The sequence below is a fragment of the Pocillopora verrucosa genome, chromosome 3 (assembly GCF_036669915.1).
Source record: "Pocillopora verrucosa isolate sample1 chromosome 3, ASM3666991v2, whole genome shotgun sequence".
NCBI classification, from domain to species: Eukaryota; Metazoa; Cnidaria; class Anthozoa; order Scleractinia; family Pocilloporidae; genus Pocillopora; species Pocillopora verrucosa.
Genome location: NC_089314.1, coordinates 24,069,945 through 24,089,514, shown reverse-complemented (window position 1 = coordinate 24,089,514; position 19,570 = coordinate 24,069,945). Strand labels below are relative to the sequence as shown.

Here is a 19,570-nt window from a genome sequence, read left to right as displayed (position 1 = left end):
TTTATTTCAATTGCGATGCTTCTAGCCCGTAGAGCAGGTGAAACTTTGGCGAGCGAGTGCTCAGTATTTTCTCAGCGACAATAACGGCCGCCATCTCTGATTTTAATGGCAGATGCAGGCTGGAGAGAGAAAGAAATTTGTTCCAAGGGGGTGAGCGATGGTCAAAAATAAGGAGAGGGGTTGGGGTTGGGGAGTAGATTCCCTTTTCCCTTATCCCCCCTTCCCCCACCCGGTTAAAGTTAATTCACCCCTATAGGACGCCTGCACTGCAGGCTACGACGCCTCGAACTGGCCCAGCTTTTTTCAAACTTTGATGACCTTTAGATTAAGCTGTTTCCCTTTATGCAAATAGGCATTTTACTTTTATAAACCCCAACATTTTCGAGATATACCTTATGATTAAATGAACGTGGCCTTTGAATCAAAGACCTAGTAACGTTTTCTCAAGATTCTGGGGTCTTGTATGACCGGTGCAACCTTGCTACTCTTGTCATTACTAGCTCATACCAGTCTGTAAACAAGAAAATATGGAAGAGACCGGCAATACCGATTCGACCAGATGATGATATTGTACCCAGTCAATCCGGTAAATCAGCTCATAGACAATATCGGTCAAAATTCATTCTGGAATAGAAGATTCTTATAATTTTGGTATCGAAATAACATAAAATGATTCAATCGAAATTAATAAGTATCAGTCATTGACGAAATTTACCTTCAGTTTCCACGAGGATTCATTCAAGCCGTATGATGACATCGAAGCTGGTGCAATATAAAGATGAAAACAGTTCCTATAATTTTTGTTTCTAAAATTAAATCGCTTTCCGCTTAGGTTAGCATTCATGTGACTTGCAAGAGATTATAGGTGCAGTCACAAATTCTATGCGGAATATGGTTTAAGTGTCATCAATATCTATACTTGTCTACTATTGTTTCGTATTTTCTATCGGCTGATTTGTTTCTCTTCTGCTTTTTCCCTGTTCCAGAGTGGACAATTTGTTAAATAGCTTCGTTAACCAAACAAAAATATTTTGATTTTTCTGCGTTACCGAATTCAAACCAAGGCACTTCCGCTCGCATGCGGAGCGCGTGACATTCTAAGAGGCGTGAGGTGATTCGAACGCGCAGGTTCCAGTTAAACAGAGCAACTCGAACGATAGATGAAGGCTTAACCTGACAGCCAATGGAAAAGACAAAGTATTCAGCATCGTCACCTTCTTCCAAATTATGAAAATCATTTCTTGACACGAAAGAGTTTCAGGAGATAAGACACCTAAGGTCGTGATGGATTTTGGAGGTAAATATTGAATGAATCATTCATATTCGGTTAACTTGAATGCCGTATTCCTGTAGAATATGAGAAATCTACCTCGGAAATTGCATATTTGCTTATATTTATGTTATAATTGTCAAAACGTTCTAAATCCCCTTCTTAAGTAGAAACAGGAGAGCTTTACGGGTCCGTTAATTTACTTGGACCTTCGAGAAACGGGCTCCAGGCCACGGTCTTTACGGTAATATCTTTCTATGGCTGGACGTTAAATTTAGAAATTCTTCTATAATACTTTTGTAATTGAAGTGTATGCTGTGTAGCTGATTTCGTTTTGGCAATGGTTAATGTTGTTGTTCTTGTGAATCGATCCAAACTTAGAGCCAATCCCTTAGATAACAAAGAAATCATAGCCTAAGCTTAGGAAGTGTCGAAATCATGAATTTAGAAGCAAAGAGTGCTGATATAAAGAGCGGAAGCCAGATTCTCAAGTTGACCTCAGTGATACAAAATTTAACCAAACAATCAATTTTCTCCCTTAATTTTTTCTCTCAATAAAAATGATTTATTTAGAGTGCAATCTAAGAAGGATGCTTATCGTCGCGAGACACACCGACATGTCAAAGCGATGGCGCTTCTGATGAAACCGAAACTTGTTTTTTTGCTTAATATCATCACTTCTGGTCAGCTAAACACGTGCGCAATGTCACACAAGGAACAAATCCAACTTGAGTATTTCCTTTAGTCTTAAAAGACCATGTTCGCAAATAAATTTAGACTACCATCAAAACACTATCCGTCTGTGTAGAGCAAACAAAAATCTGCTTCATGAATTTCTGTTCTTAAATCTATCTTTTTTTCGAAGCTACACAGCTTAATATGACCGAACGTGCGCGATTAAGACTCGCGCGTTTAGTGATTTAAGGAAGTGAGAGCGATGGGGGCCGTCGCACGCAAAGGAGGAATCACGCATGGGAGACTCAGATAGGCTAATTTAAGTCTCCTTTCTCGTTTTGAACAGGCGATGTCGTTGAGCGTTTACAACGCAGATCACTATATTTGTTCCCGCTTAATTCTCTCATTTATATATTTAGTTCTTCTTGGTTTTTAAAGCTTAAATTATTTGGCTTCAACAGACTGGTATCACTTACCAGTTTATAAATTCGTTAGCCAGGTACCGTTCATTATTTATTGCCTGGGGAGGGGGGGGCGAGGTCGGAGGATTTTAATTTTGTCATTACAAAATTTACCAGATCCCCTCCCCCCACCTTCATTGGCCGCTAATTGGCAGTCATTTTTCTATGCAATACTCTGTTACTGAACTCTGTTTCCTTGGGTATTGTAAATAGCATCGACAACCGATCAAAAATATCACCGAGCCGACGAGAGTTCCGAGTAGAGACAAGTGACCAATTCCCTAGTGCACTAAATATTGCTTCCTGAATAATCAACCAGTACAATGCATCTTTGTTTTGTTTGATTGTTTCTGTTTTTATGCAAGACCTTGCCGAACAACTGTTAAATATACATGGAAGCACTAATCTTACGGCTGACTAGTCTTCATTTTCAAACGTAATTAGAAATAATCTTTCGCACGAGTCTAAGTGGCCCATCACATTCGGGGGGGGAGGGAGGGCATCATTTACAACTCATCCCAGTTTCCATAAAAAAAAAAAAGATGCTGCTGTGTAACCCCTAAGTCTCTCCCCTTGATCTCACTGATAGTTAATCCGTGCCCACTTTCAAAGTGTAAAGATGCACTGGGGCAGTCATGTGTCAAACTGCACAATAACGGAACGAGAAGGGTTGGTAAGACAGGAACGTCTCTGACCACAGTCGACAGCGCTGACTGTTTTTTCTACTCTGTTTTCAAGCTAATGAATAATATATTTTTCCTCAATAGACCCAGTGACTCTGGCTCAGACAGCATTCCTCGTTTCCGTCTCGGTGTTGACCGTGGCTTTGAATTCTCTAGTGATAATGACAATCTGGAAAGATCCATTCAAGCAGCTTAAAGGAACAGCAAACTATCTCATATTAAATCTGGCTGTTTGTGATCTACTTATGGGTTTTCCAACCGAGTTACTCTTTGCTATTCTTCACTGGTTTCCTGGTAATAAGAGTGTCATCAAAGCAGGGTACATCACGATGTATTTTGCTATTTGTGCCTCATTTCTTACAATCCTGGGCCTCGCTGTTGAAAGACTTATTGTCATATCATCCGCTAAGAGTGACGATAACTCGACAACGACGAGTTATTGCACTGTAGGCATTATGTCCATCTGGCTTTTTGCTGCGCTAACAGCCTCTCTTCCTATGCTCGGATGGGACTCATTTGACAGTTATAGGCTTTTTATCGCTGATGCTATCGGAGTTCCTGTATTGATCCTGTTATTTGCTTGCTACACACGGATCTTTCTGCTGATCAGAAAACAGCTGCATCGATATTTTGCAACAGGCGATCAAAGAAGAGAGCTCCAACCCTTAACACCAAAAAGTCAAAGAATGGAAAGACTTAAAAGGAGGGAAAGAGGCGTAGCTCTCTCTGTATTCATCCTTACTGGCTTGGTTACCGTATGTTGGAGTCCGCTTTTCATTGTGGAAAACATCAGACAGTGTTGTGATCACGACGATTGTATTCCTAAAAAACTTGACTTAATATTCCAAAGCTTGATATTTGTGCATCCGCTGGCCAATCCTATCGCTTACGCTCTGCGTACGGCGAAGTTTCGACGCGCACTCAAAAGAATTTTCAGACGTAGTGGTAACAATTAATCGTTTAGCCTGAACGACTAATTATTATCGGGTTACCTTCATCGTTTGTCTTTTGTCGGACTCACTATATTTCCAAAGCCTTCAACGCGGAAAATTCTGTTGTGTGTCTTCCAACTGCTGAAGGTTTGCCGACGTCAATATCGATATTCAGCTTACCAAAACTTTTCACACTGATGCTTCCACGGTTTCGTAAGATAGTTTTATGTTTCCGGAGACCACCGTAAGAAACACAAACATTTACGTATTTAATTGCATTAAAACTGAATTTTCAAACTCTTGAAAATTTCTCCCGTAAAATAGGTCGATGGAACCTTTCACTATATTTCCTTAAGTACAAGGGAATTTTATGGCAAAATACAAAAAAAATCGATTTTTTGTGAGTGCCCATTGACTCTCGATATCCTCAGAAATACACTCTAAAGCCCCCAAGAGATTTTAACTTAGCTCACCACTGACAATATATCCCAGTTGTATCCAATCGCCTTGAAATGAGCAATCTTCCACAGTAGCTCTCTCTCAGCATAGCTTCACAGATAGTCGGTACGTCACTTTCGATTAAAACAGCAACAACTACTACACGACTGAGTTCATAAATTATATACATTTACAAAGTGTTCTCGAACAATCCGGAAGCATACAACTCAACTATTTTTGTGGTGTTGCATCATAACTACATATAACCGAATACAATATGTTTCCACAGTATGACAATGGGCAGTCGTGTAACATGTCAACATGCATAGGCTTTCTAGAAATTTCCAGAAACTTATTTTTACAGTCGTTATCCATAACATATTTCATTCAACAACTAAGGCTATGGTATGTCAGAACGTTAATAACTTAAAACCAGACGTTTAGTGATGATAAAGCGTTTTTTAGGGGTTTCCTGCGCCATTACTAGCTGATGGTAATCGGTCGGCGCAGGTCTTCGCAAAGTTATAGACCATCTCTTTAACTCGCCATCGATAACCTGGAATAATAAATGTGTATAATATGGGATCTAGAGCGCATTTTGATACGTATAGGATTAGTAACAATTCTTGAAAAAAAAGTGAAGTTCGCACTCCGTCGCTGAAGTATTCAACGACGCGAGTGACAGAAAATGGTAGATAGCACAATAAAAATGTTCCAACTAGAAGAAAAATGTTCTTTGCAAAGGAAAACTCCCGTTTTCGAGCCAATTTAAACGCATCTCCTGATTGAACAAGCGGTTGTCGGACTTCATTGGCGAGTAGAATCTTGTTGAATTTTCGGATGATTATGAACATGCGCATATACAAAACGAAGATGACAACCAGTTCAAACTGAGGAAGGATATAGAAAATTAGCCGTATTGCATTTGTGTCATGAAAGGAAATGAGTAGGGCGGTAACTGATCCATCAAGCCAAATAAGAAAAATGTATAATTTCAAAGCCATTCCACCAAACAGCTTTTCTCTTCGTAGAGGCATCTCTAAGGCCACATATCTCTCCACTGTAAGAAAGAACAAAGTGCATCTTGAAGCGGTAGCTGTTATGACCAACACTGATCTAGTTGTGACATACAACGTACTTGGTGAGTCGCTCATTAACATCATGCTTACTCCACCATCTACCCAATGAAGGCTTATCCAAAGAGGTTCACCTACAAGGCCCATCATCAGGTCAGCGATAGCAAGGTTCAACACAAGGCTGTTGGAAACGATCCGTAATTCAGTGCGCGGTTTCTTATACAAAGTCACAATCACCAGAAGGTTCCCCACTATAGTTATAATGGAAATTATAGTTATCACAAGTGGAAAAAGTCCATTGAATTTTTCTTCCTGATTCGTCGGGGGAAGGGTTTCATTGTCCTCTGCCATCCTACTTTGTTGATGTTGGATTTGCTTGATGAGAAAAATCAACCAAGTAGAACTGTCATCGATGAAGATAATTAAAAAAAACTTAATGAATAGGCAGTCATCATTTATCGCCGGTGGGGGGAGGATTTGGTCGTGTCACAAAGAAATTTGCCCGATCCAACCCACAAGGCTCTGCAGTATTCCGATAATTTCGTCTAACCCCCCTCCCCCCCCCCCCATTTTAGGTGATCATGGAAAAAAAATCAATCTTAACCTCGCTCCAACACGAATTTAGAGAGTTTAAATTGAGCAGAACGAAAAGGTATACGAAAACTGAGCCTTTTTAGATGAAACTTAAGCTTAAAATACATATGTTCTACATCTTATCAATGCAATATGAATACTTTACCTTATCAGAGCCTGCGTTCCCAGATTCCAAAAATAAGGAAGAGGGGAAGGGAAAGGGAATAATTGGGATAAAAGAAAAGCGCAATTTTCTTTGGTCTCTCCCTCAAAGCCCCCCTTCGACCCTTTAACCCCTGAGAGTGACCTCACATCTAATTTCTCCTCACATTGTCACTTCTGGATCAAACATTAAGGTCATGAGAATAAAGAAAATGATCAACGATCAAAGAAGTTCTTGATTGTTAAACAAATTCTCTTATCAGTTCCTTAGGAAATGTATACAGAACAGTTTGGAGAATATGTATTTGGATGTTAGGGTGTAAAGAGTTAATTACCATGGGATCCCGCAAAAATCCTCACACCCTCTAGAAGAATATTCTAGGAATATCGTCAAGCAACTGACGGTTCAATCTAATGCAATCGTAATTCCGGTATCAGGCGAGGAAAGCAAGGGAATTAACTTTTTTTTATTTGTAATGGATATAGGACCGAGTGAAATCCAATTCGGTCTGTAATCATATGAGTGATTAACAAAATCGGATGACCGCGAAGCGTGAGTCCGATTTGATAATCAATAGTATGATTACAGACAGAATTGGAAGACACGAAGTCCTGTCACCAATTAATCAAAACTATGACAAAATTTAAATAAGAAACTGAACGTCGGTTATACGTTTTCATAAAAACAAAAACAACAGTTAACTCGGCTAAATGCGAGACAACAGCGCACGCACATGACGCGTTCTGTTCACTTACACAGGCATGACGTGTGAACTGTCCCTTTAACTGTCCTATAACACTGTCCAATTGCAAGCATGACGCATGTCCTACTAATGCTCAAATCGAGCTGGTGATAACCAATCACTTTCGAGAATTTTGTTATAAGTTTTGAATAAACATTGAAATGTCGATCGCTTTCCCGGTTATTTAAGCATTCAGACCCTTAAACGACTTTCTCCACTGAAGGCCTATGTTTGCACGTGCCTGATTGACACAACGTTCGGTTTGTTACGGGAGATTAGAAACAAACAAACAATGTTATCCATCAGATTTTAAGACGCCTTCTGATTGTCACGAGACACGTCAACTGTCGACAGTTATGTAACGAGCGGAATTGTACAACATTTTTTTTGTTTTTACTCACGATTTCTAGGAGGACAGATAAAACAAAGAACTTTTTTACTTTACCGTATTTTGATTCATTACTGAACAGAATCACGGCAGCATCGAATATCGATTTGATACTATTAGTAATCATTTGAAACTGTTAAGTCAGACTGGTTCCCGTTACCGCGCAACGGAAGTTACGATTTGTAGCTCTGAGCCGTTTTGGTTTAAAAAAAAAGGACTCTTTGTGATTAGTCTCCACTCCACGCATAATTCTCTTTAAAAATCAACTCACTCCTCCTTAGGACGCTGTATGAGCCAAAAGCTTATAACACTGATTTCAACAGTATTTCGCATTCCAAAAATTTTTGACGACACATGTAAACAAAGTATCTAAGATTCGGGCATAACATTTTGACTTGCTTATATCGGCGAAAACGTTTAGAGAGCAGACCTTTGTTTAGCAGACAAACGCTTACAGATACTACGATGTTTTGATTATAACACTAGTATGAATAAAAAACAAATGAATGAATAATGAAATAAACGTTTTTCCGCCGAAGAGTTGGTTTGAAAGAGATTCTACCCAAGGCTCCTTATGGCAGACATCACAGATTATCTCACAAGCATCAATTCAAAATTCACACCACACTTACTTGAGCTGTAAAACATCAGAAACTACACGTAATAGAAAAGGGCAACGCATAAACGGTAATTTCAACTTCCTTTTTAACTAATTTAAAGAAATTGAAGTTGCCATGTCTCGTCCATAGGCACACTTTAAGAACGTGACTGGTACTTATGACTTAAAAGTAAACATGAGCCCAATTGGTTAATTGACGCCGCGGCTCACGAGGAATGTCTTGTGTTGCACTCAACAAGCATGCTATTTTTTTTATCGATATATTAAATGTTCTATTTTTCCGTCGTTTCTAAGTTTTTGTAAGACTAATTATTAAAGGACCGGTGTCACGTTTGGGCATGTGTATAGAAACAAATCAAATTTAAGAATTATTTGAATCGTCTGCCATCTTAGATTGCGAACTTCATGCAAATCAAAACTGACTAGAACAACCCTGTTTAGTGATCGACCAAGTTCCCTCTCACTATATCTTGAACAAACGAACTTCTATTTTCGGGTAATTTTAATTTATGGACCCTGAAGTCGATCAAATTCTATACAGCAAAAAAATAAAAAACTCCTCAGTGTTTTACGATGGGGTTTCATCCCAAATACCCAGCAGAAGCGATGCGATTTCCTATACTACTAATGTCTTCAATGTAGAAGCAAGATACAATCCGATCGAATGTCGTAAAGCCAAAATAAAAGTCAGATTCCCAACAGCTGATAAGAATAAACAGAAATATCTAAAGAAGTCAGTAAGAGCTCCAAGAAAAAACAACAATGCAGCCGTAACCCAGACAACACGAGTGAGCAAAATTTCAATTGGCTCTAGTTTCAGTTGCATCTGATTGGTTGAAAGGTGGTGCGGGTTTTCTGGATCAGTTGCACAACGCATTACAATTGAATTAATGCAAATCCAGACCGACTTTTCAGATAACCAGTTATGGAAAACCAGAAGCTCACCGGAAAGGAACGTTAAAAACAAACCAAAAGAAAAGTGGAGTGCGTTTCAAATTGGAGATGAAAAAGCAAAGGAAGCAAAGGAAGCAAAGGTATTCGGAGTTTGAGGAACCAATCAGAGAGCACCTTCAACGCTATCTACTGTTTTGTATAATTACACTGATGTGTGCCATCTCCGAGTTTTCCAGTGGATAGACGATGTTTTGCGAGAACTTTGAAGCTCTTAAAAGTTGCTATTTTGTTGGTCTCTAGAATGGCAGCTTTAATTGCATCATGGAATAATGAAAGTTGATCTGTCACTGAGCTCTCTTTCCATTGGGTGTCATGAATCGTATCGACAGCTGATCAAAAATATCCCATTGTTCGATCGATAGGAGATATCAGGTTGCTTCACACTTCATCTGGATCACTGTCTTGGGAAATTATAATTCGGCTCTAGCGGCTTCGATTGAACCAACTGCCTCTGGTCAGTAATCGTTGAGTGGATCTCTCTTCAAACAATGAACACGCCTTATCTTATCTTTCAGTTTTCACGCCGTTCTACCAAGAAACTCGAATGTTTCGAATCCTGGCAAGTGACCAGAAAAGCCACGTGGGGCTGTTAGTGCATTTGGTTGATACCTAGCTAGCCAAAAACTCTGCTTTTTAGAGAAGTCTTTTTTTTCTGGTGCAGAGACTTTACTCGATACCGAAACCTTTGCTCTGACCTATATTTTGTGAAAAGGGGTGCGACGATCCCAAAATTAGAATTCACATATTTTGAAACATTGATTAATTTAAGAGAGTAAGCCCTGATAATTATCTTATAGGGTGTTAATGACAAAACTATATTTGGCCGATCTAATTTGGGTCAAAGAAATTGCGAAGAAAAAAAACGAACCTTCTGCCACGCCGATCGATAAAATTATAATTGTTAATAAGCCTGCTATTTTCCGAAAACTTTCAAGGGACCCTTGACGACTGAGAGTCAAAGGTCTGGGTTTGAGCGACCAAACGGCAACTTCCCAAACATTACCCACCCACCCCCTTCGTTGTCGTCAATACTTTCTCAAGACTCCACCCCCCCCCCCTCCTCCTCAAAACCCCTACAAAGAAAAAACAAAAATTTAAAATTTAATTATAAAACAGTCAAGTTCAGTCCAGTTCACAGTCAGTCCACATTTTTAAACTGGCCTTAATTTCTCAGTTTGTTACGTCTGTGTCCCATATTTGTTTGATTTATCTATTAAATTTCAATGCAAAGTCACAGTACGTTTGATCTTTTCTAAGAAATAATGTTAAAAACCGGAGCAACATTCATTTAAACCACGTGGTTTAGATATTTTTTCCAAGCCCAAAACAATCAGATCCGGTTCAGTCTAATCGCCAGTCCAGTCCACTATGCAATCCTGATTTTTCAACTGGCCTGGGAGTAAAACCTTACATAACACGAAGCCACGCTTAGAATAACTGGTCATTTCACGTGCTTTGACGAGTCGAACTGAATAGTTCAACTTGAAGATCAGAGTCCAAGAAGACTGAGGGTTGTCACGAGACAGAGTTCTCTTGTCAAGAGTCGACAACTCTTGAATAATGGAACGATTCGATATTGTCACGAGATAATTTTTTTAATTTCTTAGTTCGATTTTGATGTTAAGCTCTCCGGTAATGAATATTTGGCAACTAACCGTCTTCATACTAAATTCCACCTTAAATCGTACACAACCAAACGTGACAAGAAAGCTTGTATTTGATTGATTGATATAAGATGCTATGCATAACAGTAAGTGTAAAATGAATTAACCTTGTGCGCAAATTCTCAGTGCGACTCAGTGATGTAAAACGGCTCGGAAAAAAAATGTCTATCGGCCTCTTCTCCTCCCCCCCCCCTTTTTTTTTTTCGTCTCAAGAAGGTATTCTTATCACCGATTCAAGAACAAATTATCCCCTTCTTTCCACTGCTTTGCTTCGCAGTTTCAAAATTATTTTTTGGAGTTACGGATTATAATTTAAACACTGGCTTGGTAATGAAAGCAGAACTTTTAGCTAGTAAAAGGAACATGAAATTTTATCATGACAGGACAATATTTCTGCCTGCTCCTTTCTTAAGTTTGCATCTTCTGTTTCTCTCTCTTTCTCGATCTCATTCTCCATTTTTCTAATTTATTCGAAGTCATACATTTTGACACGCAGACGACACCTCTGTCCCTATAAACAGATGCAAAAAGAAAGGCCCTACAAAATTTAACTGCAGCCATAGTTATATACTTTTATGAAAATTTCCTCAATAATTTGTTCTGTTAACAATTTTGATACCGTCATTGTTTGTTTGTTTGTTTCTTCGAGAGCCAACATTTAAAATTCGTGTCTCAGAATGATTACAATACAATAAATCGATAAGAATATGTTTGTTGAGTTCAACACACTGACAAGACATTCCTCGTGAGCGTCAAAACCAATTTGAGTCTCATGTTTATCTGTCCCATATACCAGTCATGTTCTAGTACTGTGCTCATCGATCACAAATTCGACTTCAATTTCTTGTGTCACCAGGAGTCTCCTATATTTTACAGCTCAAGTAAGTGTGATGTGAATTTTGAATTAATGCTCGTGTAATAATTTGTGGTGTCTGCCATCTGCCACTAAAGACCAGTGCGGAAATTGGTTCTAATCAATAATTTAACGAAAAAAATATCACAACTTAGTTAATTCATTTAGTTTTGCAAACCTACATGGTTGCAATAACCCAAACACTACGATATCACTGAGCGGTTGTCTGCCGAACGAAATGTCTCACATTGAACATTTAGCCAATAAACAATTTAAAATATTATAGCTCAATCTCTGTTAAGGGATCAGATTCTTTGCCTACATGTGTTGTCAAAATATTGTTGCGCCATGACACTCAGTTGAATTTGGGCTTGAACAGTGTCCCAAGGAGAACTAAGTGAAGTATGCGTGAAGTGGAGTCCTTTTTTGGCCAAAACAAAATTTTCGAATTGAAACTTCGAATTCCTTTACACAGTAACTGGAACCGATTTTACTTATCAGTTTCAATTGTTAACATGTCTAACATTATCTAAAAGTTATATTTAACCAATGGATATCATGTTGCCGTGGTTCTGTTCAGTAATAGATCAAACGTACGATAAAAGTGAAAAAGTCCTTCGATACACCTTTACTTTGATAGATCCTGAGAAAGAACCAAAATAAATATTGTATAATCCAGATTATTATATAACTCTAGACAGTTGATGTGTCTCGTGACAAGCTGGAGGCATCTTGCACTCTGACGGATAACGTAATAAATATATTTTTTCTGATCGATCTGCCGTGAAAAAGCGAACGTTTGCTGAATCAGGCACGTGCAAACGAAACTGAAAAAAGTTTGACGTCTGCTGAGAAGGCAAGTTACCATTTTTGAGTTTGGATTCTTAAGCACCCGAGAACGCGATCTACATTTTTGATTTCTCGTGTTGCATCAAAAAGGTTCTAAAATTCTCGTGCTTTTCACGCCCGATCCCGAGGAACAATGATTACGTAAGATTGAACCATTGGTTGCTTGACGTTTATGACATTTTTGTGTTGTTATAACATGCAGTTCTACTAGTTTATTTGCTCAAGGAATTCTACTTTTAACTGAACAGGATGGCAGAGAACAATGAAACCCTTCCCTCCGCACCTAAGGAAGGACCTTTTCCACCTGTGATAGCTATAATCTCCATCATAACTATAATAGGAAACCTTCTGGTGATTGTGACTTTGTGTAAGAAACCGCGCAGTGAACTACGGATTGTTTACAACTACCTTGTTCTGAACCTTGCTACCGCTGACCTGATGGTTGGCCTTGTAGGTGAACCTCTTTGGATAAGCCTTTATTGGGTAGACGATGATGATGGAGTAAGCCTTGTCATGAGTAACCCACCAAGTGCGTTTAATATTACATCTAGATCAGTGTTGGTCATAGCAGTTACCGCCTCAAGATGTACTCTGCTCTTTATTACATTGGAAAGATACGTGGCCTTAGAGATGCCTCTGCGAAGAGAGAAGCTGTTTAGTGGGATAGCTTTAAAGTTCTATATTTTGCTCATTTGGCTATATGCATTAGTTACGACCCTGCTTACTTCCTTTCATGACATAGAGGCATTTCGACTGGTATTGTATCCCCTTGCTCAGTTTGAACTGGTTGTCATCTTCGTTTTGTATATGCGCATGTTTATAATCATCCGAAAATTCAACGAGGCTCAACTCGCCAATAGAGTTCGAGAACCACTTATTCAAACTGGACATGCCTATAGATTAGCTCGAAAACGGGAGTGTTCACTCGCCAAAGATATGTTTTTTCTAGTTGGAGCCTATGTACTGTGTTTCCTGCCTTTATCCATCACTCGTTCTGTTGAATGTTTCGCTAGTGAAAGGGTGAAAATTACATTCAACACTGCAGAACTCTTAAAAATCATTTACGTATCAAAATGTGCCATAGATCCCGTATTATACACATTCATTATTCGTAGTTATCGATGGCAAGTTAAGAGGTTATTTTATAAAGTTACCAAGGCGTTTGCAGAGATACTATTTACCAGCAATGGCGCGGTAAACGTCCAGTAAACGAATTAGTTCCACTATGACGTAGTATACGATTGCATTGACTCACTACAGCGGTGGTTATATTGTTAAATAAAGAATATATTGTATAATTGCAAATGATCATTTAAAAATTGGACACTGTACTTACCTAACAAGGTGTTATCTTTGTTTACTGTCAAAGTCGCGATGGTCAATCAGAACACATGAATATGAATACCGAAAGAAGCCGAATTAGAGCTTGAAGAAACTGTGAGCGCGATTTCCGTTTTTGCATCTGACTGCTTGAGCCCGTGAAGTAGCTTTCTGGATCCTCAACTGTCTCGATTGCTCTGTATATTCGGGCTTGCCACTTTTGAAGGGCCTCGCCTATATAAAATCGTCACTTTGCTAAAAAAAATACTAAAGTCAGAGACAGCCGAATTAAAAGCAACAACTCAGATACGCTCGTTGTCTTGCTTTACGTCGTGCAATTAAATGTGATTATAACCCACACATTGCTTTTCGCACAACTCTATTGGCTACTTTACGTCACGTGGTACAAAACAACCGAACAGTTATCTCGCAAGATACCCCACTTCGATATTTGTCCTCTGATTATTTTCGTCGAAAAGAAACAAAGCCAACTTAATGGTCTCGCTTTTTCATGTTTATTATTTTTACATGGACGTAAAACAAACTCGTTATTTTTAGGGTTCACTGGTAGTAACATTAAAAAAATTATCTCAAATGCTTCTCCAGAAAGTACAAGAAATGGTACCAAAAGTTTGCTGTCAACACGCGATATGATAATTAATGGGAGGGTTATGAAGTAAATAAACCCACTTCTGGCTATCTGGTATGTTGGCTGATGATGTCCTTGGCTGATAGATTGCCCGCAAAATTTCACATTTGCCCTCAAAGTATCGCTTCTTGGGCAAATATCAATTTTTCAGCAGCGGACACTATCAGCCAACCGCCTAAAGGAGTTCATTTACTAAATAACTATACTCCAGAGCAGAGTGAAACAAAGTTAACGATCGAAAATTCAGAGCGAATGCTCTAAGCTAACGTTCAACTAAGATTATTATCATTATCTCGTTTGTTTGTACATTGAATAATTTATTTCACCCATTTTGAAATCACTACTGGTCCCTGTAATCTGATTGGCTGTAATTGGTGCGAGTTTTAAACCGGCTCAGTGCTGCATCAGTAAAATATTTGAACTGACCAAGTCCTGTATTTCAAAAGGGATGTAATAAAGTTGTAATTGAACCTCGTGTCGTGCAATTTTGGTCTGAAATCATACTTGTGATTTCAAATCGAACGAGCACGCAGCGTGAGTTCGATTTTGAAATCACGCGCATGATTTCAGCCCAAATTGCACTCCAATCAGTTTAATTACCATCATAAATCAATGGCGATACCCCGAAATGATCTGCCCAACAGACAAAGGAAAAATGTCTTCCATCAACAACTACGAGATTCTGCAATTATTTTTCAAATGAAAGAAAATATATATTTCAGTTGTAGCAACATTCTACTCAATACCTTAATGACATTTAATGCTATGAAACTAAATTGATTACAAAGTTACGAATATTATCGGGCGTAGAAACCTTCTTCAAATATGTTATTATAAACTATGAAATTAATTTAATATCGAAATTCATTTTGTCAATGGGGAAGAATCCTTTTATTTGATTATGACAGGTTCACTTGAAAAAAATATATAATTAATCTTCTAAGTTTTGACATTGATGGATTCTTCAGACTTTATCATCGTTGCAAAGTTGTTTTTATTATTTTGATTAAATATTATAGTTGCAGCTGAATAATTCTCAAAGGAAAAAATGCAAATGTATAAGTGAACCTAAAGATGTCTATAGTTTCGAAGAAGGAGTTATTCTCTCTTTCACTTGCATTATATTTGCTAACTGTGCCTGTATTGTCTGCAGAGGAAAATCGGACCTTTCCAGGGGCAATTTTGACAAAGTTTAACTCTAGATTAAAAGGATTTACCTTTAAGTCCTGGGAAACTCCCAGTCAGATTTTCTGCAGTCAATCTTGCCTCTCAAGTTCAAGATGTCATTCGATAAACTTTAAAGAAATATCATCACTTCAACGCCGTGGCTTATGCGAGCTGAACGATGAGCATTTGATGGATTCTGTGGTTATAGAGAACAATCTTATACACGAGGAGGGATTTGTCTTTTCCCGTTTTCCCAAAGATAATAAGGTAAGCAACACCAACTAAACGCCATAACAGAATATAACAGCCAAGTTTCTCTTCGTTTCTCCCTTATTGCCAGGTTTGATATCGAATGGAAAGCCAATTCCCCTCTGTACCTATTTAGCACTAATAGTAATTTGAAGAAAACCCGACACACATGAAAATGAAGATGAAAATGGCTACCGGTAAGGTGAACGAATGAAGATGAAAATCGCGCTGAGATTTGTTCCAAATTCAGTCTAGTATACTGATTTTAGATGGAAAATCCAGAATTGTTGAGTAACAAATTTTGGGCTTATTTACTGAACCAAGAGCTCTTACAAGATATGTTTCGATTTTTTTAGCCGTTTTTTCGTTTTATAGCAATAGCGAAAGACTCACAGTTACCATGTTTTTCAAATAAGGTTGGAAATTCACTTCTCCGAATGAAAGTATTTCATAAGTATATGTTTCGGAATAACAGAACCTAGGCCTCATTGTATTTAATAGAAACCCCTGAGTGGAGAATACTGCAGGATTTAATAACTAAAACTGATAACACAAGAAACTCCGCATTAGAGCTTCCTGAAGAGAACAATGCGGTGGAAAAAGAACGTGATACAGAACACTGAAGTTGTAACATCAGTGGTTTAAACTTCAAGAATGAATGCAATCCAGCTAAAAAAAAAAATTTGGAGCTTTCCGATGAACACTACATTTAGTTATTCAGTTTATTAAAAATTGTACTCCGTTGTTTTTAGCGCGAGCAGCACCTCGCACAGTAATTTGCATTTCTTTTTTCTATCTTTCTTTATTTTTAATTTAGGGTGGACAAGACATTTGCATATATGTTTCATTTGGCTGACAAGGGGCCTAAATTTTTTACGGAAATGTCTTTTGTACTCCGCAATTTAATATAGTCCAAGGATGAAAACAAAATTGCAATAGCTTGTCTGCCTGACAAGCTAAAATTACCTTTAAAAACCTCCATATTTGAATATCCGGCACCCTACCCTCTCAGACGCAAATTAGTTACCACCGTCTTTTCACGGGGCCTTAATTGAAGTATAATTGTCTGAATCACTTGACGATAAGGCATCAGATTGATGAGTTTCTTGAAAAAGCGGCTCACACAGTTTTTATAATGGTCAATAAGTTGCCGGCTTTCAATGAATTTAAGTCCAATCGCCGTTTGAACTAAGCGGGTAAGCTGTTGTAATAAAATAATGAAAAAATATGTGGCTGTCAAAAAGTTCGAATTAAAAAAGAGAAAAAAAGGAAATGATTGAATAACAAGAGCTTTGTTTGATAACTCTCGTCATTTCTAATAAACTAGTGGAGCTGAGTACAAGTTATTTTAAAATGAATGCTGGAGTCTCATAATATTTGGACAACACTACCAAAGTTGACTCAAATAATTACGCTACCCTATCGAGGAAATGATTGACAATAGAGATTCCCACGTATGGTAAACGTGAGCCTTTGCTTTTCTTGGGAAAGTAAATATTTTGTGATACAATAAGACAATTTCAAAACGAATCTAAAAAATAGTCGCTGTGGAAATTGACATGGTTTTATTTCTCTACGCTCTTAAAATTTATCTACAAAACTCACACCACCTTTTCAGCCAATAAAAATTAAAAGTGAAACCTTTCCTCGTCTCTTTGTTTTCCTCTCATTCATGATACGAGCGAAAAAATAGATAAAACGATAAATTAAGGAAGAGAAAACCTCGCTGATTATTGTACCACTGCTGGCACCGTGTGGGTTGAAAAGTCACACTAAGCGGAAGTATCTCCAACAGTCTGTATAACTATTCTTCAGACCAATCACATCAGCCTGGTCCTGTGTCTACACATTTAAATTTCAGAAAAATTCTGCATTTTACATGGTTGACGCCAACATCAATTACATTCTGTACATGTAAGAAAATTCTGAGCCACCGGTAAAAACCTTGAAATGGTTCTTTTGAATTGCTTCAGTCATCTTAATGGCCGTATGTGTTCGATTGACAGAGGATTATTTTTTCTTTTCCGGTTGCCATGTCCTACTAAACTATCAGTTAGAAGCCGAGTCAATCAACTTGATAACTGTATTGACATAAGCCTCCTGGGGTGTGCTGATTGGATCAGCATACCCTAGGGTTACTCTATATGTATGAGTGTAGGATATTCACATGAACGCGAGAGCATCCAATGATTTATAGATATGGGTGATGTTTTGAAAGTTTTCGTCACTGCACGAACCAACAGCGAAATTAAAGCAATTTGTAACCCTATCGAAATATCAAGAGCTCGCATGAATTCGTAGAAATTATTTTTGCTCATCTTAACATTATCCTCAGCAAAGTCACTTACAAGAGGGTCTTGATGGGGAGATGGGTTTTACGGCTAACGATTAAATTCACTCTTTTGTGATTAAAAGAAAAATTTTTACTGTTCACCTTAGTTACAACTAATGATTGATATTTGTGTTTCTACGCCTAACGGCCTTGTACGTCATCGTTATTTCCTACTTGCCTTTCAGGATGATTGTCAATGGCGAAGTTGTCAAAATAATGGCGTCTGTGTATTCATTAAGCAACATTATGCATGCTCTTGTGATGTACCATGGACGGGGAGCTTTTGTGAAACAAAGATTGGTAAGTTTTTTCAATGTTTTGTTTCTTCCAAAGATCTGAATAGTTTTCCACTCACCTTCAGCCGTGCAAATTTGTGGAAGCAAAAGAAATAACTATATATGTGAAAAATCTCACAAGTTGCTTGATTGAAAAATGGGTTCAGTTTATTGTTTAATTACACCAATTTGGTCGCTGCGATGTCATGTGACAACGCTCTCATCTCGTGCCCAGATCCTACTGTTTTAACTGTAGCTGCTTGGAAGTGAAAGGGTACGAGACCTGAAAACGCTTCACATACCAATTCAAAGAGAAACTATACGTTAGCGCTTCATCCACGGTGACTTGTTCTTACGGGGGGCCTCTCCTTTTCTAACCTTTGACAACTGAACAGGCTTTTGATGATTTTATTTCTAATCGTCAGAATAAATAAAATTTTCTTAGTGTATGAAGCACTTATATGGTAGATTGTTATCAAATAAATTGATTATATTTCTGTTAGTCTGGTACAATTTTACATCGCTGGGTGCGAACGGAAGAAATGGCCCTGACAGCAACGCCGGTTATAAAGGAACTGGACTCAGGGACGTGCAACGTGAACAATGGAAAACAAGAATGGATTGTACCATTTACTGGCAGATTTCAAGTGGAGGCATGTGGGGCGTCCGGTGGGGAAGGGTATGCTCACTCAACGGTTGTAAATGGAGGTAGAGGGGCTAAAATTAATGGTACTGTCTGTTAGAAAAAGGAGTCAAACTTGTCATACTTGTTGGACAAAAAGGCTTGTCTTTAAATGAGAATACCCAGGGAGTGGTGGTGGGGGATCCTTTTGTTGTTTATTCTCCTCAGATGAGGCCTCTTCTCGTAGCTGGTGGGGGAGGGGGTGGTCATTCTCAAGATGGTCTTCCTGGTAATAATCAAGTCAATGGGAGTGGCAACGCTTCCGGCAGTAACGGAGAAGGTGGCCTAATTTGTGCAGATAGTAGCAAGGGAGATACACCCGACTCTGGATCGGGAGCTGGGATTAACGGAAGTGGAGGATGTTTTAAAAGACCAGATGCGCCTGCTGGAGAGGTGTGCTCAAGGAAAAGACTGTAACGAAGGAGGAAAAATCCTTTTTACAGGAGGTAAGGGGGTGAGAAGGCAGATTGTGATGGTGGCTTTGTTGGTGGTGGTGCCTGTAATTTCTACGGGGGGGGAGGGGGGGGATACTCAGGAGGTGAAGTAGATTGTGTTG

At 38.5% G+C, this 19,570-nt stretch overlaps 3 protein-coding genes and 1 pseudogene across 4 annotated transcripts; 3 read left to right on the top strand and 1 right to left on the bottom strand.

Moving 5' to 3' along the window:
- The first annotated feature begins 939 nt into the window (after positions 1 to 939).
- On the top strand, positions 940 to 4,351 carry LOC131782006 (sphingosine 1-phosphate receptor 1-like). Its single transcript, XM_059098716.2, has 2 exons — positions 940 to 1,297; positions 3,174 to 4,351. Exons 1-2 carry the CDS (start codon positions 1,285 to 1,287, stop codon positions 4,043 to 4,045), a joined length of 885 nt encoding a protein of 294 aa, XP_058954699.1. The 5' UTR covers positions 940 to 1,284; the 3' UTR covers positions 4,046 to 4,351.
- A 569-nt stretch (positions 4,352 to 4,920) lies between these two features.
- On the bottom strand, positions 4,921 to 8,144 carry LOC131782005 (beta-4C adrenergic receptor). Of its 2 annotated transcripts, none has more exons than XM_059098715.2 (2): positions 8,034 to 8,144; positions 4,921 to 5,938 (listed from the first exon to the last, which is right to left on the bottom strand). In XM_059098715.2, exons 1-2 carry the CDS (start codon positions 8,081 to 8,083, stop codon positions 4,921 to 4,923), a joined length of 1,068 nt encoding a protein of 355 aa, XP_058954698.1. In that variant the 5' UTR covers positions 8,084 to 8,144. The 2 variants fall into 2 exon arrangements, with proteins under 2 accessions (XP_058954698.1, XP_066020584.1); XM_066164487.1 differs by having other exon boundaries at positions 4,921 to 5,910; positions 8,034 to 8,130.
- Positions 8,145 to 12,498: 4,354 nt separating this feature from the next.
- On the top strand, positions 12,499 to 13,549 carry LOC131782021 (adenosine receptor A2a-like). The gene has a single exon (XM_059098730.2). It carries the CDS (start codon positions 12,590 to 12,592, stop codon positions 13,547 to 13,549), a length of 960 nt encoding a protein of 319 aa, XP_058954713.2. The 5' UTR covers positions 12,499 to 12,589.
- Positions 13,550 to 15,384: 1,835 nt separating this feature from the next.
- Positions 15,385 to 19,570, top strand: part of LOC131782022 (uncharacterized PE-PGRS family protein PE_PGRS24-like) — a 33,784-nt pseudogene continuing 29,598 nt past the window's right edge.